At 41.4% G+C, this 18,826-nt stretch overlaps 1 protein-coding gene across 1 annotated transcript in view; it reads left to right on the top strand.

Moving 5' to 3' along the window:
- LOC126405342 (growth factor receptor-bound protein 2) overlaps positions 1–18,826 on the top strand; it is a 55,587-nt gene that overhangs the window by 21,087 nt on the left and 15,674 nt on the right. The window contains exon 3 of the mRNA XM_050069039.1: positions 15,852–15,949. Coding sequence (XP_049924996.1) covers positions 15,852–15,949 — 98 coding nt within the window. The remainder of the gene's footprint in view (positions 1–15,851; positions 15,950–18,826) is intronic.

Here is an 18,826-nt window from a genome sequence, read left to right as displayed (position 1 = left end):
ACGCCGTTTGATTGCGTTATCAAAACACGCCGCTATTATTCAGCCTTGCTTTTAACTTATTCCACCGAATACCGAATGTGTGTTTATTTTGCAATATTCGGCCGAATATATTCGGTTACCGAATATTCGGTGCATCCCTACTGTAAATTGTTGATTAGATCTCCAACAAATAAAACAACTTATGATTAAACTCTCATGCCAGATGTTGCTCCATTTTCTCACACGGCCAGTCGGAGTTAATTTTCCACATCTTTTGAAATGATACCTGAAAACTATTCTTTTTGCATCAGGGGTCTGATCTCGGACCGTCCTGACTCCCCGCAGGATCAGCAAACTTTATGTTGCTGCTGTCACTGGCGCTGTTCTCTTCCCAGGGGGTCTGCATGGTTAGCATGAGCTAACAGCAGCATCGCTAACATCCAACACTGAATCATTAAACATTCCTAATAAACTCACACTGATACTGAAACGGCTCCGCTCTGTCGTAAACCCATTAATAACTAAGGTAATGTTAGTCACATTATGCTAACAGTTAGCCCTGTCACTGCGTGTGTCCCACTCCCCAGACACTATTTTGCAAGGGCACCATCACTGCATACTGGGCTTAGCGCAGCCCAAGATGATTGTAATTGGTTAAGAGAAACAAAAACTAGCTAGAGCTTTTTTTTCCCCACTATAGCAGAATGTTAATATGTTGATTGTGGACATTTTTCAAGAGCTGACACAGCGCTGTTGAGATAGGTCTGACTATGCGAGACTAGATGTGGGGAAGTTGAGCGTGGTGTGTCGAGATGCCGACAGTGTGAAGTATGGCTACACTACACGCCTGAGGTGTCTGGAGGCGTTTTATGCTGCTGAATGCTTCATAATTCATATGATGGGTATAAGGTAAAGGAGAACAAAAGGTATCAAATCACTCTTTTGATATCAGTATCACTAACGGTGCTGGTATTTGTAGTGGTATTGTAATGTTTTAAAAGATACCCAGCTCTAGAGCCAAGGTGGGCTGTTTTTCTAAATCATTTTCATCTTTTTAAAACCTAAACCGAACCCTTTAAAGCAGAAATTAGGACGGCTTAGTCTTTTAAATCCCCACCCCTGGACGTAAACATTTCAATAGATATCACTGTGTTGCCAGCAACATTTTCTGAACACCTTCTACATTATTTCTGAGGAGAAAGACAGAATATCTCAGTGGCACGGCAGATGCAGGTTAGATGTTGCATCTAATGGGAACCGAAAAAACCTTGCAGTGCAGCGTGGGAATGAAAAGACAACTTTCTCTTTCAGTGGGTAGATGGGGGGGGGGGGTCACAATAAGGCATTTAGCTAGCCAGCTACCGCAGATGGAGGACAGTGCACGCCACAGAATAAAACATAGCTAGCTTGGCTGCTCTAAAAAAGAGATGCCCTCATTTTTTTGTAATTTGCCCCTGAGGAGTTTTCCTAAGCTGATCACAAGGAGTGTGATTCTTCAAAGTGGTCCTCTGTCTCCTTCTTTCTTTCTCTCTCTCTCTCTCTCTCTCTCTCTTTCACGGCTTCTGTCGCTTTCTCTCGCTTTTTTCTATTCATCTCTCTCGATCAGTCCTCTGTCGCCGTTTGTGCCTCGTGTTTCGCTCTTCTCCTCTTGCTGCCTCTGCCTCTTTTCTCACTGCTCTTCCTCTCTGTAGCAGAGTGTTGAGTCAGAGAGCTGTAATTAGATCTCACTCCTTCTCATCTCCACATCACTCCCTCCTGATGTGCCATAAAGTCACTGACGGCTGTATTTAAACCAAAAGTTATCATTCTCTGTCCTGTGTTTTTGTCTCTCTGCTCAGCTGCAGTTTACAATCTGAACAGGATATACGTGAAAAATGGTCCAGACACTGATGAGCCGATGTTTGATACGTGATAAATACATGACATATAAGGCATAGTGACGTATATATTCCTTAACATAACTGAGGAGCTGATGGATCGTCAGCTTTTGGCTCACACTGACTTGTATTGTGTGCCACTCGTGTGTGTGTGGTTGGTTATTAATCTCTTCAACGACAGCTGGTAAAGCCTTGCATTGGCATCAGACAGCAACAACCCCATTCTTAATGCTATATAACGGCAACACTTGTCCTTAAATGCACACACTTGCCTAAGCTGTCACATCTGTTTTCTGCACTACAGATTTTGTCGCTTCTTCTTTTTTCTTTTTTTTGTCAAAGCTCAAGTCATTAGAGGGTATTGCCAAAATAAACTGCAGTGAGATTTCAAGCTGTGACAAACAACATCATGATGTAAGTGAGGATCCTCCCCCCGAGCTGCCGGAGTCAAATTGATGTTAAGAGGAGAAAGGAGTGGGGCTAAGCCAAAATTATCCTTCCATATCAGTTATCACGCTGAGGCTGTTAATTGAAGTTTACCACCCATCTGGTGTGGCTGGTGGGTTCATCTTTTCAGGCGTTATGACATATTGTTCAGTCTTCATGAGAGATTTTCTTTTTAAATCAGCTACAGTATAACTGTTCAGTTGCCTGTTGACTTTGTATCCTGGATACAGGCCGTCTGCAGGCCTTTAAAAAGTCTTAAAATGCCTTAAAGGTTCAGTCTCTAGGATTTAGGGGGATATAATGGCGGAAATGGAACATAAGATAATGAGTATATTTTCTTTAGTGTATAATCAGCTGGGAATAAGAATCATTGTGTTTTCGTTACCTCAGAATGAGCTGTTAATATCTACACAGGGAGCAGGTCCTCGTCTGTGGAGATTGTTATATTGCACGGCCATGTTTTTACAGTAGCCCAGTACAGCTGGGCGATATGTCCTGAAAATTATATCATGATATTTTAAGGCTATATCTTGATACACAATATATATCTTGATGCTTTTAAATCTCCTAAAAGGCACTTCATTAATGCTAGGATTAGGAGACAAAATCAAACATAACAGTATTTCTGACCAGATACACTTTCTGATGCAAAAACGTTGTGGGGGTGACTATGCAATGCAGCCTTTAAAACGAGGGAATTTTGCCATTTATGCCATGTCACAATACGATATCCAAAATCCAAGAGAATATATAGTCTTATATCTCAATAACAATACCATATCTTCATATTGCCCAGCCCTATAGCCCGGAATAGACAAACCAAACACTGGCTCTGGATGGGGTCCTTCATGTGTTCACGTCGGCCACCAAAGTCAGCAGCCTCTCCGTGACAAGAGTGTTGGAGAAACACTGATTTTTTTTTAAAAGTAAAACTGCTTTATTCAGTGTTTACAGGTTTAAATCACTGGGTCTGTTTGTTTTAAAGGGGGAGAGACCTCTGCAGATGATTCAGCTCCTGGTAATCATCTGGTAATTCACTTATGCAACTTTTAACTTCTGTTTGTCAAAATGAGTCAAGCTCTTCCCGTAAACGTCCACGTTTCTGTCCAAAAATCTGTTATAAATTTGGTGGTTGAAAATGATATCGAAAGGTCTTGAAACATTATATTTAGGTGTCTGATACCTGTGGACCCCCTGTGGATACATCAGACAAACAGTAGGTGATGACAGTTGCATCTTTTCAGCTTTCCCTGTTTTTCCTTTTTTAAATAAAAATACTTGGCTTATTCACTGCAGCTATTTTGTGCATGTTAGAAATAGTTTTCTGTATCTCAGTTCAGTGTGTTCACACCTACAGCAGTGGGGGTGTAGTTACTTTTATTACCTCAAGTTTGAGAACCACTTCTGTTAGAGAGTTGGTGTACTTGGAAAGCCACAGTGAAGCCACGCTCAGTCTCTTCTGCCGGGTCCAACACTCAGTTTACACCCCTGTCGGAGGTGCGACGTGTGTTCAGAGCTACAATCTCTGCTCTATAAGGGAGGCTCCCCATGTGGCGATGGCCTCAGGCATTATTTTAATTGCAAGAGTGTTACAAGCTTTAATTTACTGGAATCCAATGTAATCTCTTTCTCTGTGTCTTTCTGCGTCGGGGTGGCACTCACCGCCTCCCTGATCCAAGTCTGCAGCCTCCCCGCTGGGAGCTAAAGAGGTCAAACTCATTTTGACGGCTTTTGTTTTTGTTCTAAAGCTGTTTTGCTAAACAAAGCAAAAAGTGGACTCGTGTGGCTCTTCACACGATTCACCCCACCCCATCACACCCACAAAGCTGCTGTGATTTTTAATCTGTCTTCCTCTCCATAGGCAGCAGTCGAGTTGGGATGTCACGAGAACTCATACTTCAGCTCCAGGTTGATGCCAAAATTCTAAAAACTGTGATGTTACTAATTTTTCTGTGCTGTAGTTAGAAGGGATGCAGTTTTTTCAGACCTGACGGGGCAGTATATATGGCTATAAGTGTTCTAGTCTGCCGTTAAATGTCAAAGGAGGAAGAAGAATACCTACCAGCACAGAAGAGAGCCATGTATTAACACTCTTCTATAAACAGCAGCAGTGTGACGAGGTGCTGAGCATCTATTCTGTGCCGAGCGCTGCAGCTTTTGGTGTTTTATTTCAGGTAGCCAAGAGCTGAAAAATGTTAAACTTTGGTAAAAATGCAGCGCTCGTCGTCACTGTCACTTTTTACCCAGCTGTCCAATCACAATCCCTTTTTACACAGAGATGCCATGATAGTGCCACAACAAAGACTTCATCACACTGGCTTTGTCTTTTTATGCAGAACCAAACAAGGCAGGCATAAGCAGAATTCATGCTTGTGCACCCTCTCTATGCAGAGCCTACGCCGTAGCCTTTGCACATGGCCTACCCTGTTGTGAGGATTTATACTTGTGCGGTGGTGTGTCTGTTTAGTTGATTCAAAACACAGATTAAACACACATTAAACATGTCTTAATAGAGACAATGTCAAACACAAGTACACAAATCAGCTTCACTATAACTCGCAGCATTCACAGACAAACACTTGTCTTTATCTGGACACATTTTCCCCACAAATACAAGCTAACATTATTAGCACAAGTCTATGGCATTTTACATTGTATAAATTAGCCTAGCAGCTAGCGGACTTTTCCTCTACTCATATGAAGCCAGGGACAACAGCAACATTTAACAAAGGTAACGCTAGAAAATTCAGCTCCATTACAACTCACAAGGTTCACCGACAAAACAACTGTCTTATACTAAACACGTTTTCCAAACAAATACAACATGCTAACGTTATTAGCACAAGCCTATGGCATTTTACATTGTATAAATTAGCCTAGCTATAAGCAGAGGTTTCTTCTGCTCATATGAAGCCAGGATAAATCACGCACATCATTTAAAATGCTATTTTTGTGGAGGCTTTATTTTCTTCACAATTTGTTTCTTATCTGTGAAATTAAAGTAAATAAAAGCTTTGTTTCCACTGAGGGGAAATGGTTTCAACTTATAAACATAGACGGGAGGTCTGCGTCACTGCAAAGCATAGTTACATATTTTGGGAGGTGCATGCTGTAGGTACGATGTTGATTCAACGCAGAAGTATAAATACCGCTTGTGTCGCTCCAGTGTGTGTGACTTCTAGATAGCATGCTGCCTTCTAGATAGCATGCTGCCTTCTAGATAGCATGCTGCCAGCTGCTTTTTACATCTCCCAGCAATGGGTCACACGTACATCACACCTGTACTGTCCTGCAGGCTCACACTTTTTACGCATCAATTTAAACTACCTCTGCTGCCGGCTTGAAGTTGAGACAACTTTGTCCCCCATCCCTTTATCGAACCTTTTATACAGAGCGATGAGGCGGACAACAGTGCAACATTCCCACCTTCAACAGGCTGTGTAAAAGGGGCTACAGTGACAGAGTTGAGGGTAATATAGCCAACCACAAAGACCAACCATCACATCTTATCTTTACGAGTGCTAAACAACAACAATGATGATATACTGTAGGCCATATATTAAAATATGTTCCCTCACCACCAACATCTCACGAATCCACACAGACGATGTTTTGCATTTGAGGCAAATCATCGTGGGTTACTATCAGAATTTAAATAAAATTTGAATGTTTCAACGAAGGAGTGTATGCGTAAGCATATGTGATACATGTTTTTGTTTTTTGTGGTATCGAATTGAGAATCGTAAAATTTTTATTGCATTCGTATCGACTAATAAATTTCTGGTATTGTGACACACCTACAGTTAAGGGTGGCGGAGTCATCCATCTTTTTGATGACACATTCAGGGTATTCTAAATTATTGCACCAAAACATAACCCACCTTTTATTTAAAGACTTGAACCTTCGTCCCGTCACACTGTCCTAGATACCGCACTGTTTATAGAGTGGTTCAGTTTGTCCCCTGTGTACGATCTGGTGCCACCACAGGGGTCACACTTCTGCTGCCAGTGTGTCTAAATACCAGCATTAGATTCCATTCCTGCAGCACATCCACACAGTTGGCACTGACCGGCGGCTGGCTTTGACTTTGCATATTACCAGGTACACTGTTGTAACTGATAAATTTCTGCAGTTTGATTAGATAACCAAACAGTGTTTGATGTTGTCATGGTTGCCGTCTGGTGTGCAAACAGCAGGAGGGGCTCTATCGGTTTCATTAAACTTGGTGGCAGACCCAACAGGCTTTGGCCTCTGAGGTTCTGATGAAGCTTTAGCTTGTCTGTCTTTCTATTTGTCTGACCTGCCGCACGCTCAGATTAACTCACACTCCGGGGTAATCCCTGCGCCTGATTTATTGCAATCCCGTGTGGACTGTGCAGACATGTGGTTTATTTAGCATCTTGTTTTTTCTGCCCCCCAGCTGTACGCGCCACGCTCTCCTCCTCCATGTCGTGCTAGGACATGCTTCGTAAGATGGTCCTATGTGCACCTTACGCAATCACAACTTGAGCGTAGTTATTTCTTTTATCCACGTACTTAGTGTTATACAAAGGATTTTCTTAGTGACATTCAGTTTTAGGTGGCCTGGAAAGGGAAAGTAAGGATTTGACTGTAATCTCCTCACAGTCATCACTTACACCCCGTCCAAATGAAAGCAAAGAGCCGGCAGAGATCCATGTTTGCTCTGCATCGCTGTAAACGGCGACCATGGTTAAAAAATATCTCCAGAATTACGTCATGAGTCCTACAGAAACTTCTACAGATAATGACGGCCACCTCTGTCCATTTCAGGCAATATTTTGGTTCATGTAAAAAATACTTTAACATGATTATAGAATTTGGGTTTTTCTGTCGACTTTCATTAGAAGACAGAATATAAGAAAATAAATCCTATCATGTTGCATCACGTCGGCCTAAATAAATCTCTAGTGTAAAGACAAAAAAGCTTTGGAAGATGATTAATGACGTTTAAACTCCCTGTTCATCAGATGGATTTACACACAATATTGTGTAATTTCTTGGTTTAACAGAAACATACTGAATTCGTAGTTGTGGACTTGGGTCTCCTGTGAATGACAGCTCCTCGTGTTTAGTGTCACACATGGGTGTGGGTGGAAGTGCTATAATATTTTAGTGTGTGTGAGAGAGAGAGACGCGGGGAAGGATGGCGTCTACAGTGGCAGCTGTGGAGGAGATAATCCCCGGCCTGGACCTTAGCCTCTCAAATAGAGACTCCTACAACTATTGTGGTTCAATCAGATTAAAGAGACAAAAAAATCTTCATAGAGAGAGAAAGAGGGAGAGGGAGAGGGAACACACATATCCACAGAAGTGCAGCAGCACAATGCTGGCTCGGTTAGGAACACAGAGACAGAGCTCAGTCACACACAATGCTGCGGTTGTCTCCTTTCTGTATGGTTAAAGAAAAACTGCCAGCCAAGCAAATATTTTATTTCTGCTTTTCCTCATGGGTCGCCATTCTTTCGGTTTTGAGAGTTTGAGTTCAAATGTCACTCCAAAGACATTTCTGAGACGGCCGCTTTCACTGGGCTTTATGTGATGTGGTTTGGAGCATTCAGTCTCTCTTCTTAAACACTTTAATATCCAGGCTGGAGGTCTTATCTGTTTGCATGGGTCAGCAAATGTCCTCTAAACGCTGACAAAATTATATGACTTAAAAAATGGCTGTCACAGTTAGGGTGAGCACTTAGTGTATGGTGTGACAGGGTTTAGTTGTGTTTGGGAGGTATATTCAGACTTCTTGAATTAACTCTTCGCAAATGTTGCTATTTTTAGAAGAAGTACACTTTTCTTTCTGGCAGAGCGTTGGATGAGGGGATTGATTTGACTCACCTGTTAGTCAGACAGGAGTCAGGTTAATTTCCAGGGCTGGTACCTGCGGTTATTCCACAGGCTAGTTAATAACATGTCGGGCAGGAAATCCAAAGTGTGGGATCATTTTGAGAAGGTGAAGGACGAACCCAAGGTGATATGTAAACTCATCTTCATTGGTCGACTACAAACATGACGTATCATCTGAAACATGGAAGTAGCTACATGCCCATTAGCCCACAGCGTCATTAACAGGCGGCTCGCTCAGTGTGTGACGTGCACTTGTAGATAAAATATAGGCCTATATTAATGAAGGTTCATTAGTACGGTTTTGTATTTCTCTGTAATGTAGCACAGTGTTAACAATGTTACTGATACTATTCTTTCTCACACCTTCAACTCAAACCACCAAAATATATAATTTAATCATTACATTCATATCAGAAACATGCAGGAGACTAGTCCACTGATGGCTCTAATTGTCTGTAAGATAAATATGTAAGCTACAGGCAGCATGAGTTAGCTTAGCTCCGTACAAAGACTGGAAACGGAGAAACAGTATAGACAGAATCATAATGTTGGAACTATTCATTTCAAAACATGAACTGAAAGCAAATTGATAATCTTTTTATAGAAGGGCATCAGGGGTTAGCATTAGTAGAGCTAATTTTTCCTCTATTTGTTTGCTGAAACATGTTTTATTGGTGGATTACTTACTCAGATGTCTGCTGCCATGTTGTGAACATAAGACAATGTGCTAAAACTTTGAGTTGACTGAACCACAGTTGTGAAAATATCAGAAAGATAAGGGTTGGTGATACCACAGCACCCCGGCACAGTTGCCTGTGGTTGGAAAATTTCCAGTTGAGGTTGATGGTGCTTGGTAGGTTGTCAGCCCAACCCTGTGTCTCTTTCTTTAGCTCCTCTGGCTTCCATTCACATTATCACTGTGTTTTTATAACCAAGGGAAACTAGATATGATGCCTAGTCGGGTTGTGGCATTTACACTATAGGAGACATCTCAGTATGCACTTGAGTGATTGGAAAAAACCCTGACTTGAAGGTGTTCCCCCACATTTGAAACCCAACCTACAGTCTGCTGTTTCAGTAGTCATATTTAATGTCAGCTTCTTTTGTGGTTTTCTGAAGTAATAGACTGGCAAATTTTGCTAATTTCCATATATATTTTTAAGATAAAGCAGGATCTGTGTTTATATATATATCTATAACATATTACATGTTTGTGTTATTGACATGTTTTAAAATGACAAAATATAAGTTTCTTACTTGTTTGTTTAATGAGCCCAATGAGCCATGCTGCTGTTAACCCTGCTGTTAGCATCGTTAGCCCCTTATACACTGCCTCTTCAAGGTGGGAATTTACTGCCACCTTGCTGTTCTGTATAAAGCAGTGGTTCCCAACTGGTCCAGCCACGAGGCTCAGATTTCTGCTCAGTCATTAGTTCAAGGTCCACTCAGTTTAATACATTCAGCGTCATACTTGCATCTGTTAGTTTGCTGTCTCTATCAAGTAGCTGTCCAATAGTCACTCACTGCACAACAGGAAACACCACTTCAAAAATCACTGTACTTTTACAAACTTGACACCGTCACAAAGTCAGTTGCCGTCCATTTAGAATGGACCTGCAACCCACTTTTGCACTGCGGCCCAACAGTTGGGAACCCCTGGTATAAAGGGTACAATTGAGGAATGGGGGACAGAGTTATCTGGCCTTTAAGCCGCCATCAGAGGTAGTAACCGCACCGAAACAACGTCTATGTAAAAGGGACAGCGGGTAGGACGGGATCATGGCAGCACAGGTGGGACATTTTGACAAGAAGTAATGCATGCAAGCGATTGCAGGAGATTTAAAAAGTAGCTGGTAGCAGTTAACGGCTAGCTCGAACTAGCACAGCGGCCGAAAATGTCTTTCAATTGGGAAAACAATGAGATCTGGGAGCTTTCTACCCTCTGAGCAGCCACCATGTCACAGGGATGGTACATGATTGTTACTGCCATATTATGCTGTTATTATTGTTTAGAAAGCATGTATCTTACATGTCACACTAGAGGCCAACGCTGTTGTGTTTCACGTCACGCCCATCACACCTCTGTTGCTTCTGGGATCCCGTCATGCTGTCTAAAATCACACTCTGGGACGACATGATGCCGCTGTAATTTGGTTCCGTGTGAAAATGCAAAGGCGGCATAAAGAAGGGACTTCATAGCGACCTTGTTGTGCGATCTTTGTGTAAAAGAAGGCAGTTGAAACACAGTCATCCCACGACACCACAATAGTGTATGTGAGCATATGTTCCACTGCACCAAGGACGTGACCTCGATTCGTTTCACTTGGATGTCAGCTAAGTTTTACTGTGTGCTCCAGTGTTGCAGGTTTACACATGGGATAAAGCCTTAGCCCATATATTGAATCATTATAATTCATCTTCTGTATCAGACATTGAAAATTAAAAATTAGATCGAGATACCCCAATGCAAACAGTGGCTTTTTATTTTAATCGCCTGGAAAATTCACTTAAGCATCTTAGCAATTCATATAAGCTCAGGCGTACAGTGTACTGCAGCACCTGCTGTGCTCTATTATTAACTTTGGTTGTAGACCGGGTAATTATGTAAGGTTACTCAAGTTCATGAGGACTGGTGGCATGTGCTGTCTCCTTCTCAACAATGATAACATGCATTTTTGTTTTAGTTTTTATTTGCACACACATGAAACTGCTGATAGGGAAAAAACAAGCAGCATGTCAGGAGAGGTCAAGACGCCCCGGGCTCATACAGCGGACCTACCTTCAACTTAAGGAGAAAAACAAACAATAATAAAAAAGTGAAAAAGAACCAAACTAACATAATTCAGAAGAAATTCACAGAAGAAACACAACAAGAAACACACTGTGCAGAGGAACTAACCAATCAGTGGACAACAATCCAATTAAAACAAAACACAACTCAAAGAAAAGAAGACAAAAAAATATTTATGCACATCAAGAAATAATCACATCATGAATTAAATGTGATAATAATTCCCCTTTTTGTACTTGTGAACTTTGGCGTTTGTATCTGTACATCACGATATCTCAGGGAGAACGGGCCATGTTTCCTTTTGTCGAAGGGAAAGGGAAGCTGATCAGCCTTTCTACTACTGTATGAATGATTTGGATTATTAAATTTTAAAAAGTTTTTAAATGATGATTGTAGAGAAGAAGGCAGGAACATATAATTATGAATATTTATGTTATATATTGAACTGACCAGTGGAGTTTGAGAAAGATGCCAATCTTACAAATCGTTTTTGATGCAGATAAAGTTAATGAATATTGAAGGGTTATGTATTTGCCCCCAAAATATTACCCTGAATCAAAGAGGGATAAATGATAGAATTATATTAAGTTAATGAATTGCATTGCGAGGAATCTTGTGATTTATTATCAGTAATATTATAGTGAAAAGTAAGCTTATATGGCTGCTCTGTTTAAGTGGTGATACATAACGTAGAGAACCCTCATTCTGCTTTATTGGACCATTCTGATGTTCTTCCTGTTGTTATCTTGTCAGAAATTAAATGAAAACTCTAATGTCCGCCTCTGATTTTTACAACTGCAGAGTCAATCTACTTAACAATCACACTCAATGTCAATCTTTAAAGAGTAATTCAACCAGTTAAGAAAGTTAATGTTTTCGGTTTGGAGGTCAGAGTGCAGAGTGGAAGCTTGCCAACCAGTAGGCTTGAGCCTGAGTCGTGAGGCTGAAGCGTTTGTCTCTGCGACTGCTTGGCATCTCTTCCACCTACAGTCCTGTCGAAGAGCACATTCTGCACTCCTACAGCGTTTGTTGCTTTGATGTTTGTTTTAAAGTATCTCAGCTCTAAGTGGTGGAATTGGAGCTGTTTAGTTTGTGTGTATGTTTGTTTCTGCATTAGACATGTTAAGGCCCCTAAACACCACGCCAACGTCTGGCTGTTGGCCGGTCACTGGGTGTCTATGGCCAGTAATCACACATAGTTTCTGCAATGTGTGTGTTTGGCACGTTGGCACGAGTCTTCCCTTGCAGACGGAGCTGAGCATGTTGGATCTGTAGAGGCAGTCGGTGAAAACATGATGACTGAATGGCTTTTAATGACACCAGTTATTGTGGTTTCTTTTTACTTTTTAATGCTGCCGTTTTAGCCTTGCTAACATCTTGGCTCATCTGATCACGATGTCTGTCTGTCAGTTCACCACTTTGGTTCAGAAGGAAATATCTAGACAACTGTTTTTATAGATTACATATAGATTAAATTTCGTCTCAAGGATTTCCACTACTTATATTGGTGATCCCCTGATATTTCCCCCGCCACCTAGGACTGTTGGAATACAATTTAGGACTGCAATATAAATTGAATAGTATAATAGATTAGATTACCATTCTAATTTGTATTTTCTGTCTTTTTTATAATTGTGTTGGCTAATTTTAATGAATCTTGTCCTTTCATTCTCACCTTGCTGCTCCATCTCCTTGGACAGATTGGACACTGTGCTCCAAGAGTGTGGTGCTCTGAATAACCAAATGGTATATTCCAACAGTGCTCTAAATTTCAGGGTTTCTATGGTTTTGAAATTCCAGGAAAATTTATGCTAGGGGGGGCGATTCAGCGCTTATTTTAATGACGTGTTGCATATGGGTTTTGGTTCTATGACGACAATATCTTGAGCCAGGTAGCTAACGTGACACGACATTAACAAGAGGGTTGACACAGTTAACTTCAAGCTTTACAAAGCTAACAGTGATAAAAGAACACTCTCCAGCAACATCCAGTGTCCACCAGCCAATCTTCTCCCAAAAACTTAGCTATTTTGTCTTTTTTGTGACAGTAGACAGCAGCCGTGTTAAAGAAGTGGCTGTTACGTCACCGGTGTCTTTCTGAAAAGTTGAAAAACGCGTTGAAAGAAGACACCAGAAAGACTCGTGCCATTGGCAATGCATAACCCTGTGTCAGCTGAGTATCAGCTCTTACTCGTATTAAACTATCAAATTAGCAAAATAAAATGAGAAAAATCCACCAATAAATGGCTCAAAAACAAAACGTGGCTATCTACTCAGCCAATTGCAAATATATACATCCAGTCGCCCAAACCTACGCTTTACAGAGCAAATATCACGGCTGCAGACTCTTAGTCTTGTTATCCTTCGCATACAGTAGACCACAAGCTGACAATGCCTGAGCAAATGTGAGCAGAGAACTGCATGTCGGCAGTCAGCTGGCCGAAGGGCCTCGCAGTGTTGAATCAGACTGCCTTTGTAGGCACTAGTTCTTAAAGGTTGGTTTGGTGTGTCAACATACAGCCCAGAGGCTGAGGCCCTTTTGTGTGAGTCTTGGCTCACCCAGTGCCACATTGAGCAGCATAAACACACTCACGCCATGTCACTCTTCCCGTCTCTCTGTGTATCATACTCCAATGTCTATAAGTCCACTGTGTTACACATGTACATACACATACAGACATACCTACCCCCCCTCTCCTAATGTCAGCCAACTTATGTTTTCGGTCCAAGGCCACTCCCTGATCCAGAAATGCTGGTCTTGTGCAGGGTTAGCAGCTGGGGGAGGCAGTGACAGCTGGCATTCTGCAGGCTCACTGGAGCAAATAGACCCAGGTCACTCACACTACACTGGGGCCAATTGGACAGCTGTCCTGGGCTGGGCGACTGGGAAATTATGAATTTAAGGGAGAGGAAGAGGGAGGCAAAGATCTAGGAAGAATGTTAAGTCTAATATACATTGATAACAGTCTCCTTTTGTCAGATGTTTTCTGTTTGTCAGTGAGCTGCTTTTCCTCCAGCAGAAAACTCCCCTCAGTGATGCTGCATTTAGGATTGCGTGTCTGCCTCAGCCAAAAATGTCCCTTTTTTTTCTTTGAATTATGCAGATGAGCTGTGATCAAAGCCGGTGAAAGAAATTGCTTTTAACAAACTTGACTCATGTAATTCTCCTGAGTAAAACTCGAGTCATTCTTCAGTACAAGATTGTGTCTGTCTGGATGAGAGCGGTGAGATTAATGCGAGCAGTGCTTCACTTCAAGCTGCTCAGAGAATCACACAAGTGACAGCATGGTTGTGTGACATGTGCATCACATCCCTTTGCTTTTTTGTTGCTTCTCAGGCTTTATATACTGGGCTTAGACTCTCAAATGGGCTTTGGCTGCATTTTGCAACATCATTCAGACGGAGACTGAGTGACTCAGTGCTGTTGCTTAGTTTTCCTCTGAAATTTGTACATGTCTAGATGTTGCCGAAACGCAATACTGTCACTGGAAGGAAGCATATTGTGCACTAGTTTTCCTCATTGACGTATGACAGTTAATCAGCGGTTTTCTTTTACAAACTAGAAATTAACACTCAAATAATCCACATTTACTGAGTGACATGACATTTCGAAATCGCTACGGGGGAAAAAAACACTTTGTGTATGAATTGAACAACACTCATGGACACCTTTTTGTAGATAAATCAGCTGCTGCGTGAAGGTTAATTACTTTCAGCACGACCCGTCTCTCATAAGCACTCTCATGCACAGACAAGTGCACATTAACCCAGACACACACCAATGCACCACCAGCCCAACACACCTGCACTGTGGCCGCACTTAGTCAGACATGAATGCCCTCACAGCTGCAGGGCTGCAGACTGGTACCAATTTTTGTGACCTTTTTTGGAGACAGTGCTACAAAATGTTATAACGAGGAGCACCAGTGCGACTTGCAAATATGCCTCTCATTTATTTATTTATTTTTTAATCATCATATATATTGTGAAAGACTGGGAGGAAGCAAGAATTAGTGTGTGTGTGTGTGTGTGTATTGCTTCTTGAACAATGTCGCTACGTCTGGCATCTGATTTGACCACAAACATGCGAGTGTCAGCTAAATTGACCCACAGTCTTTTTCTCAGTCAGCTAAGTTGGATCAAATCCTGTCACACTTTGTTTTTGTGGCCATCCAGACATAGTGAATGATGTTTCTGCATCAAACTAGACACCACTAAAACTGGAGTGCCCCCATATTCTGGCCTTTATGGTAGATATATTGGAGGATGTTCATGTGACTGTCTGCTTTTTAAAATAAGAATCTTGACAATGCTTACATTTAAATTAAATATTTTATCTGTAACAATTTTAAAAATGTCCAAAATTGAAGTCCAAAATTTGCTGCTACATTTCTAAATACTTGATGTGTAAACTTGTGCCCAGTTTTTGCAAAATCTTATTTTGTGTGACTAAGAACTCACATTGTCGTTAGATGTGAGACGGTTTGAGAATTTAGTCTTTTAGGCAAACTGTTTCAAACTCTCCCAGTGTATGGTAGGTATTAGTCTTTAGCCCCGAGCAGCGTGTGTTACCGATGTGTTTGGATAAATGAGTCTCTATAGCTGAAGGTGCAGGTCACACACAGACACATTATTGGTCCTTTTAATTAGAAGCTATCTTTGAAGCATTTCAAATTGTATTTGTTAGATTGTATTTGCCTGCTGCTCTCCACTGTTTGTTTTGTAGTTTCCTAATATTTACCTAGCAGCTCTCTAAACCACTGCTCTGAATTCACAGGAAATTAAATCAAATGGCTTGAAGCTAAATTTAGGAGGCTGATTGCTGTCCGCTGTTGACACGTGTGTTTGGCGCTAACCTGAACGTCTCCTCTTTCTCTTTTTGTGTTACCACCAGGTATTAAATGAAGAGTGTGATCAGAACTGGTACAAGGCAGAGCTAAATGGAAAAGATGGCTTCATTCCCAAGAATTACATAGAGATGAAGGCCCATCCGTAAGTATTGTGCATATCAGTTTTCAGTTATGCACCTGTGTCTTTATGTCAAAGTGTGCTATATACTGCTCGTGTCAAACAATATGTGACATTTCATGTTTTTCTTCTCCCTCTCTGTCTGTACTTGACATGTTGCCTGTCAGTTGCTCACGATGGCTACTTTTGTGGGGCAATATATGTGATGGTCCGACAAGCTGTCAGAGTAAACATGGAGCCCTCACTTTAACTAACTGCACTCCCTGAAGAAATATTATCATATTTTTGTAAAAATGAAAGAGTGATGTTAGAGTGAAGCAGACAGAGGGGTCTACAGTCTGTGTTTGAAGGATATATCCAGGATGTCAAACTGACTCAGCAGCAACAACAGGTTAAAAAGACAAAGATAGTTAGAAGCTAAAGCCGAACTATAGGCTACAGATCACAGTGTAAAAGTGAACCACCACATCACTGCTGATCGCCACACAAGACAATGAATATAAAGGGAAACTTTGCTGATATTGAACCAGCTGTGTATACATTCAGTAGGCTATATCTTCAGTAGCTAGCTAGCTAACCCTACACTTTTCAGGGTTTGATTTTGGTTTTGGAACAGGGAAGAAACGTATATCTTTTTCCAACCTCTCCAGGTAACGAATATCATTAATACACGACATGCCCCAGACACAACATTTAGCTCCACATCCACAACACCAGCCTGAAAATGACGGAAATCTGACACAATGAAGCACAGCTGTGTTGTTGTTGGACCCTGGTCTGAGTCGGCTCAATGCTCTGCTATGATTGGCCAGTCTGCGTCCGGGGGGTGGGACTTAGCGATGGGTCAATTGCAATAAACAATAATATTGTCACTTTGAGACCATTTTATGCCACTGATATTATAATGTAATAGCATAAAAATGCAATTACACCCTTTCAAACAGCAATGAAACTATAATTCTTAAAGAATATTCAGACATTGGAATTGAAATATTTAATAAAAAATCTTTTTCTAGAAAGTATTTAAGGCCTGTTAAGAAATACAAGAAAGTAAAGCTGTATGAAATGATAGTATCTTTTTAGGAGTAACCCAGAAACACTTAGTTTGAGTGTTAGTACACAAACAAAACCAAGTGATGCCTCTTGCAACTAATAGACAAGCTTAGCGACGCTCCAGGAACATCGCAGTTACCTCCAGAATCCTGCCCGTCGTGCTGCAGTCGGCTCCCACAGATGGACGACCTGGGAGTCGGTGGTGTGCTGGTGGATTTACGGCTGACTTTTTGGCTTATTGCTAGATGTTGGCAAGCTAACAACTATCAGGACTTTGCCTCTTCCATTCAAAAAGTGCAGCTGCAAGCTACCACCAAGCTACACTGTGTCATCTTTTAAGTGTTGTCTAATTTTTCTTAAGACTCACGCAGGTAGGCGGGGTGGAGAGAGAAAGAAATGGAGAATCCCTGTGTCCAGGTCTTAAAGTGGTCACAAAAATCCTGCTGTTTATTCTGGCATTATGTTGGCTGATTCTTATGTAAACAAAAACTCATGTAAACGTGACAGGCAGTATCGAGGTCAGCAAACTAATCAAGGTCATGTCCATCTATCGTACATAAAGTGATAACGTAATTATCATGACAGGTCTAAGGAGGCTTCAATTGTATCCATGCTGTTCACGGTTATGAGACTTGATTGTATGTGATGCCTTGGTCAAGTGTGTGTGTGTGTGTGTGTGTGTTAAACCACTTCAGAGAAGGCCTGGCAGGATCCTTAGAGGACATTACCTCTGGACCTACGTTCAGTGCCAGATTAGCTCTCTCTTTATTAATGTGCTCGAGGCCTCTCGCGCTTAATTGAATATTGACCTTATTGCATCATTGCTGGGGTGCAATCAGATGTACCTTCTTTCTGTTTTTTTTTTTTGTTTGTTTTGTTTTTTTGTTGCAGTGGGGGGTTGTCATTGAGTCAGGCTTCTTGTGCTTTTTCTACTGCTCTCGTGTCTGCCCTGTGAACCAGAGTAACAACAATACTGTTCACTGTCCGGTCTTTATTATGGTTACGGGGAATCAATATTTAGCCAGCCTCATAGATCTGTAACACTGAACCTCTTTTAATCGTTATAATGAAGGCTCTCCAGGGTGTTACAGCTTTTATACAAAGTTTTCAACACATTCAACTGATGTTTTCCTGCGTGATAAGATACATATAGAAAGGCAGCACACACAATACAACTCTGCGAGCTGCTTCCGCTCGTGAGGTAAATTTCACCCTTTGAGTTGATAATTAATTTAATATCACTCTCATCAGGAGTTTGGGATTAATTTTACTGCGAGCTACTCATCCTGACCACATCAAAGAGAGCAGGAAAGGCTGTGGCATTCAGCAGGCTGTGCATGTGCAGGAAGTGGCATTTCTACACTTGAGAAGATCTGACCTGGGTTTTAGATGGTGAAGGATTACAAATACTTTGATCCACAGTTTGTGGATTTGAACAGATTTCTTTTAAGTAGGCCTGTCACGATAATTCTGACCTTTAGTACAATATATATGGACATGACCTTGAACATTTGTTGACCTCTGTATTGCCTGTTGTGTTTAAATGTGGGCTTTTGGTTATATGAGAATGTCATCAACATGATGCCAAAATAAACAGCAGGATTTTCCCGACCATTATAAGACTTGGCTGCAGCGATTCTCCCCCTTTTTTTCCACTCTTACCCCACCTACCTGCGTGAGTCCAAAGAAAAATCAAAGACGACACAGTCTAGCTTGCAGGTAGCCTACAGCTGCACTTTTGGAGTAGAAGAGGGACAGTTCTGAGTCTGTAGCTTTTCAACCCTGTCAACAAGCCAAAAAGTCCATCATTTGTAGTTTTACCTCCAACGACTTCATCCTCCATTCAGT

Source organism: Epinephelus moara, chromosome 18 (genome assembly GCF_006386435.1).
Source record: "Epinephelus moara isolate mb chromosome 18, YSFRI_EMoa_1.0, whole genome shotgun sequence".
NCBI lineage: Eukaryota > Metazoa > Chordata > Actinopteri > Perciformes > Serranidae > Epinephelus > Epinephelus moara.
This window is presented reverse-complemented; position numbering and strand designations above follow the sequence as displayed.